This window comes from Apteryx mantelli, chromosome 5 (genome assembly GCF_036417845.1).
Source record: "Apteryx mantelli isolate bAptMan1 chromosome 5, bAptMan1.hap1, whole genome shotgun sequence".
NCBI lineage: Eukaryota > Metazoa > Chordata > Aves > Apterygiformes > Apterygidae > Apteryx > Apteryx mantelli.
The window spans coordinates 76,409,756-76,416,906 of NC_089982.1; the positions used below are offsets into that span (position 1 = coordinate 76,409,756).

Sequence of the window (7,151 nt, forward strand, 5' to 3'; positions counted from 1 at the left end):
GTTCAGATGCTGTTCTAACCAGGGCCAACTTCCACAGGGCAAAACCAGATCAGCAGTATTCTTCTCTTAAAAATGGAAATGATCAAATAATATTCTTCATACAGCTTATACTGAAGAAAATACAGTAGGGTTTGTTGCTCGGGTTACATGGTCAAAAACACTTTACCCATGCTTTCTAATGGTTTGAACAGAAGTTGCGAAGTCAAGCACAGAGGATTGCTTTCTATCAATTCTTGTACATTTACACACAAATATTTACATTCCTCTGACACATCTACTGAAGAAGAGGCAGTGTCCAGAACGCTCCTACAGCCTTGCCCACACTGAGTAGTTCCCTCATTCAGAAGTAGACTCCACTGAAGGTTTCTGGAATTACTCACAAAGAGTGGTACAGCTCAATGTGAGCAAAGCTATTAGCATGTTGTCTTTCATCTTTCCATTTCACATCTCAGAAATTGCCAGTGCTCCTGGAGCAACATGACTTCTCTAAACTGAGATCACACAGAACAACAAGGGCCTGATTCTTATTTTAGACAATGATTTAAAGCTGATTGTGCCGTTCTTACTCATGCAAAACTCCCACAAAAGAGAGCTGAAGGACAGTAGGATTGGGTTCGCATCCTAGCTAAGTTGTACTGTTTGATACTCCAACATGCAACCAATAGTGGTACTGTTCAGAAAACTGGTTTTGAAAATGGCATATTAACTTCTCATTTTAGACTGGCATAAAATATTTTTCATGGTGAAATGAGCAAATGAACAGTTAAAGATCAGGTGCTTGTTGTTAAAATCAATATGGCTTTATAGTAACATTTTGTTCTTCCAGAATAACAAAGGAACAGAGTGAGTGTTTTAACCAGCTCATCGGATGTGATCAAAGGTACATTTGGACACAATCGAAACATAAAAAAAACTTCCCCTTCTTCTTAAGAAAAAGCTTCATTGACTATTTTTTCCTGTATATGCTATTAGCAAACTTACAGTGGAAGCACAACCACAGTGTGAGTAGCAGAGCTGGTAACTTTTTATGAAATGTTAACAACACACGACATACTACAAACAGATTCCAGTCTTCAGCTATTACAAGTAATAATAGAACATTGAAGTTAAAAAAAAAAAAAAAAAAAGCTAACTCAGCCCCATTTTACTTCCTTGAAGTATATTCAGTAGTTACATTAAAAACAATTTTAATAGAAACCCTCTGTACTCAATAATCTAGAAGGAAATGCACTTAAAAGGGGTTTCTACTGCACATCTTTAAATCAGTTACAGTGAATATTACTATTTACTGAACTCAGAGAAAATAAGATCCTCTTGAGGCATTGAATCAGATGAGTATTTGTGACGAGAAATAAATTAAAACCACAGAAAATGCCCTGTTTTTAAGTATGCTGCTGCACATAGATGTTCAATATCTGCATCGATCCTTTTTAGACATTTTGAAATGCAAAACAAAAATAGAATAGAAGCATTATTTCTTTTATAATGATTACAGAATGATTTTATAGCAAAGAAGTTACTTTTAAGGCACATCAGCCACTCCATATACACTTCACTTCCACTAAAATCCAACTGTCGATTACATTTCATTTCCATAGATTTCTTGAATTTTATGAGGAAAAAGAAAGGGGAAGGATCATGTTTACAGGCAACAAATCTCATTTCAAAAGCAGTGCAACAGTGAAACTGCTGTGTGTCTGCAGACTGGGAAACTGCTCTAAGATGAGCATTAAGTGACAAGAACAAACCTTTATCTCAGTAGGAATGAGTATCTCTAATGAAGCTGTCCAGTAGCTCAGAGGTAGTAGCTATGTACCATACGTTGCTTTGGTTGCTCTGGCAATTGTATAGATTATTCAGATTAAACAAACCTGAACTTTTTCGCTACGTTGCTACCTACAAACAATCTGAGCTTGTTTCAACTCTTCTTGATGTCATTTTAAAATGAATTCTCCATTTTGCAAAAGAGAAAATGGCTTGTAGTTTCCTCCTGTCGGTCGTTATTTTTTCTAATATTTGGCTGTCTCAGGTACATACTTGTACCAAACCATTTGTTATATGCAAAGGGATGCCCTTGAAAATAAGTCTTAACTTTCTTTCTTTAAGTGCAAATGTTTAAACAAAGCTCCAATCTTTTCATGACTCCAAGCCTTATTTCATGAAAGGATCCAATAAGTTATGGACTTAGACTTTGAAAATATCTCAGTTGTTTCTTTAGTGAAATCAAGCAAACTTCTAATACCTTTGGTGCAATCATCTAACCCTTACTTAGGCAGAACTCCCACTTGAGTTGGCCCTGAAGTTAAATTGTCTATTGAATTAACACCAGAATCTTAACCACCGACAACCTGCTTTTCCAGGGTTAAGTGAACCGAATGCTTATAATGAAAAACAGAAGCAACAACCGTTACTGTTCTATCATTTCTACTTATGCCATAGAAATTTGAAGAGAAGAGAGATTACAGACACCTTTCAGACAGGACAGAGAGCGTGAAGAAGTGGATGTCTCAGGTATAGATTCGATCTAGCTGTTTCAAGAAGCCTGCTGTATTAGATTAGATTTCATTGCATTTCAAAGAGCTGTTTACTATGGAAAGGTTAATTTGAGGCAGATGCCAAATCCTACTGCCTATGGAAGGAGTGATATGCATAATAAAATGGAGCAGTATTTTCACCCGCAAACAGAATACACACCTTGTAGCAGTACAGCTGGAGAGGGGATGTAAATGTTTAGCTGAATCTTACACTCGGCATGCATTCAGTGATGAATGTACAGACACCACCTTGTCTCTCATTCTACCCATCAGTTTATGACATATTATAAATCTACAGGAAACAGCGTTTGCTTTAATAATTTTTCAAACTCTTTCCCTTCCCTTTCCCTCCTCCCCTCCACGAAAAAATAATCTGAAGTCACAAACTAGAAATACAAACAGGGAAAAGGAAAGAAAGCAGCATTAATACTAAAGGTTTGGAACAGCTGCACTTTCATTTGAGATTTGTTCACATACACCACTGACAATCTGCAATGTATGTTTCTCATTAAAAAAATAAAGGATTTAGTTGCTCTAAGGCTGTAAATACGAAAGATTTAAAGACTTTAGTTGTGCAGGGATTGCTCTTCCTCTGAACATCTGCATAGCAGACTACCTCCAACTACCTGTCTGAGAACGAGAGCAGCACCCATCCAGCCCCTGAGATGAGCCCTTCCAAGGGGGGACCTAAAAGGAGCGGAGGAAAAAGTTCCCCAGGGCACATGCAAGTTGAGCTGGTTGGAAAATTGATTTTTTTTTTCCTCAGAAAATGTTAGTTCAGTTCCCCAAAATGATTTTGTTTGAATAAAAGCTGATTTAAGAAAGACCCCCCTTCGCATCCAGGCAAGCTACCTGCTCCAAAATAGCGAGGTGCTGAGGCCACTGATCTGAGAGTGATGGAGCAGGAATTTGCTGCCTGGCAATCCAGCAGGAGGAAGGAACAGATGGGGTCATGGGGTACATGTGCTCTTTTTCATATGTTGTGAAAACATTCAAAATTCCCAGGTGTCCCACTGACAAGTGGAAAATCCTGGGAAGATGGGAAAAACATTTCCCATCCAGCTCCATATACTAAGACTTCTCCAAAGAAAAAGAAAACCCCATGCTTCATGTTTGACTTAAGCCCTGTGTAAAATCACCATTCAGAAGGTTTTAACAGTACAAAGGTTTATTTAGAAAAGAGTTTGGATTGTTCTTTAGTTCTTTTTTTGGCAAACATTTAAACCTTTCATAACTCAAAAGACTGTCAGTGCCTGATACCTAGCATCTTTCCCTAAGTAATCAGTAAAAGCCAATTTCTTACTGGGACAAGCCCATCAGAGGCCCCAGCTGCTCTATGTATAAATACACAGATCTGCTATTCCACCACCAGTACCACTTAATCCTTTCCTCTTGATGTTTTTGCTTTGCTTCCCACAAAATTCCAGAGCCTGTACAAGGTTGCTGCCTCCCAAACTCAGTGTGTTACCACACCTTCCTCTGGCGATTCCCCATGTTCTGCCTCAGGGTTCAAAGGAAATCGTCCCCTTCCCCGTTTACCCATCCAGACTCCAGCACAGCTCCTCCAGCACCCTGTCGCCATTCCACACCACGGTGAACGTCCTCAGCCTCCCCGACCCGTTCAGTCCTCATGCCCCACACCACCACTCAGCACCTCTGAGGGAGCGAGCTACTTCCTTCTGTCTCAGCACAAACCCTTCCCTCCCTTCTTTTTCAGCATAGAGCCCTTTCCCTTTCTTCTAACTCCACTCCTGTTCAAGGCAAATCCTTCCCTCCTATCCCTCCAGCTCAATGCCGGAAGTTCTTCTTCTTCTTCTTGAAAAGTATGTGTTTAAATGACCTGCGAAAGTCCTGGTTGAAGATGGTGTAGATGACTGGGTTGAGGGAGCTATTGCAATACCCAATCCAGAAGAAGAACTTGAAGAGAGTCTCAGGGATCTCACATGCCTCCCGGCAAATACCATAGAGGCTGTAACTGAAGAAGAAAGGGAACCAGCAAACCACAAAGACTCCCATGACCACAGCCAGCACAAAAGTGAAGCGTTTCTCCCGGGCCTGGGTGACTTTCTTACGGCAGATGCTGCTACGCTTCCGGCGACGGCGATATGAGAAGAATTGCATGGAGCGACTGCTAGAGCGGGACAGACGGCTGCTGGAGTGCTTGGAGGAATACGAGTAGGAGAAGGACTGACTCTTGCTGCTTTTGCGGGGATGCTCCTCCCGACTCCGCCTCCGTCTGCTCTCTGAGGTGCTGCTCTCCTCCAACTCAATGTCCTCCAGCTCAGAGGCTTTACGCCACTGGTGCACTGAATAATGTCCGTTCTCTCCTAGCTGCATCCTCAGGGAAGTGCAGCCCCTAGCAGCCCGGCTCAAGCCATTCTCAGTCTGGGAGGACCCCTCTGGCATCGTACGCTTCTCAGAGAGGGTCCTGGTCCTCAGCTTGGCCACACGGTAGATGCGGATATAGACCAACACCATGATGAGGCAGGGGGCAAAAAAAGAGCCAATGCAAGAAGAAAGGATGTACCATGTTTCATCGTTGAGCTTGCACTGGGGAAAGACATCTCCCTCAGGGTCCCGGTACATGGAGATCAACGGTGGGAAGGAGATGACAGCTGAAATGAGCCAGACAGTGAGGATGATGGCCTTGATCCGCCGGGGGGTCCGTTTGAGGTTGTACTCCACCGCCTGCGTGACAGACCAATACCTGTCGAGGCTGATGGCACACAGGTGGACGATGGAGGAAGTGCAGAAGAGCACATCCAGCGCCAGGTAAATGTTACACCAAGCCTTGCCGAAGTACCAGTAATTCATGAGCTCGTTGGCTAAGGAGAAAGGCATGACCAGAGTAGCCACCAGGATGTCCGCGCTGGCCAGGGACACCAGGAAGAGGTTCTGGGGGGCCCTCAGCGCCCGGCTGGTGAGCACGGCTATCACCACCAGCACGTTGCCCACGATGGTGAAGACGATGAGGAAGCCCACCACGGCCGCCAAGCTGGCCACGGCCGCCGGCGAGTAGGGGGAGGGCGGCTGCAGGAGGGCCGAGGCGGACGGGGAGGCGGGGGGCAGCGCCAGGGAGCCGTTGGGGGCGCCCAGGCTGGCGTTCACCACCAGCAGCAGATCCATGGTGGGTGCGCAGGGCGCCGCCGTCCTAGCGAGCCCCGCGGAGCCCCCGCGCCGCCCCGCGGCCGCCCCTCCGCCGCGCCGCCCTCATCTCCCCCCGCCGCCGCGTCCAACGGCTCCCGCGGCCGCGCCGCCCGCCTCCCCCCGGCCCCTCAGGGCAGGGCAGAGCAGCGCCGCCCCGGCGCGCCGGCGAGCGCCGCCGCGCTGCCTCCGCCCGGCCCGCGGCGAGGCGGCAGCGGGGCACGGCTCGCCGCCGCCGCCCGCCCGGTCATGCCCGGCTCCGCGCAGCCCCCGGCTCCGCGGAAGGCGCTGCCCGGCCGACGGGAGTCCCCGGCGGGAGCTGGATCCTCGCGGGCGGCAGCTGGATCCTCGCGGGCGGCAGCGGCGGCGGCAGCATCCAGCCCGTGGGGCGCGGCGCCCCCGCTCCAGCGGCGCGGCCGCGCGCTCTCGGCGAAGTCGCGGCTGCCCGGCGGCTCCGTCCTAGTCTTGCATCGCGCTCCCAATCGGCGGCGTGCCGCGCCGCGCATGCTCAGTCCCGCCAGGTGAAGCCGCCGCGCCCGCCCCGGCGGAACACCCCGGCGGGCGGAAAAACCGCCCCGGGCGCCGGCGCTGCCGCCGGGCGGGCCGCGGGCCGGGCGCCGTGCTGCCAGCGCCCGGCGCGGAGTGCCCGCCCTCCCCGGCGGCGCGGGCGCGGAGCCCCCGTCCCGGCGTGGGGCGGCGGCGGCGCTCCCCACAGCCCCGCGCGGCTTTGGCTCCGGCTGCGGCCGCCGCTCCGTGGACGGGCGGGCGCTCCCCCTCGCCGCGGGGCGGCCCTGAGGGCACTCGGCCCCCGCGTCCCGGGGATGAAAGTTGGCGGCGCCATGGGGAGCGGCGCCGAGCCCGCGCGGCGGGCGCGAGGCGGCGGGTGGCCGGCGCCGCTGCCCGCGGTGGCGGCCGGCGCCCGCTAGGGGTCGGGCTTGCCCGCCCGCTCCCGTGCCGGGGGCGGGAGCCGCTAACGGCTGAGGGGCGCCGGCGCCCGCCCGTTCCCCAGCTTCTCCCGGGAGAGGTATATGCGTCTGTATGTATGTGTTTAAGCATCAGTTTCGTATACGTGTTCGCCTGGACGGGATCGGCTCCTCCGCCACGTGGTTAAAATGCGCTTGTAGCGCGGCTGATGTGAGCATAAGCTGTCCTGAGGACATCAGAAAGTCTCTGTGTTCCCCTGTATCTGCCTCGATGACAGGCCACCTGGAAACAGGTCGGATAAAGCGAAACTTTACCGGCGGCCGCTGGCGTCTAAGGGGAGCAGGAGTAAAACTCTGGAGGGTTCCTCACTTTAGTTCTGAAAGCACAAAAGATCGAGATAACGTGGGAAAGCACTGAAGCATTAAGTGTAATACTTCCACGGTTTGGGCTTTCTTAAGGCAAAACACCCCTTGGCTTGGTCACCACCGAGTTTTGCTGAGACTTTCTCTGGGAGATATGAGAGGTTATGGTTACGTTAGCCAGAGGTGA

General features: G+C 49.9%; 1 protein-coding gene across 1 annotated transcript; it reads right to left on the minus strand.

Moving 5' to 3' along the window:
- Nucleotides 1-1,006: 1,006 nt before the first annotated feature.
- Nucleotides 1,007-5,739, minus strand: ADRA2C (adrenoceptor alpha 2C). Its single transcript, XM_013959930.2, has one exon. It carries the CDS (start codon nucleotides 5,658-5,660, stop codon nucleotides 4,323-4,325), a length of 1,338 nt encoding a protein of 445 aa, XP_013815384.1. The 5' UTR covers nucleotides 5,661-5,739; the 3' UTR covers nucleotides 1,007-4,322.
- Nucleotides 5,740-7,151: the final 1,412 nt, after the last annotated feature.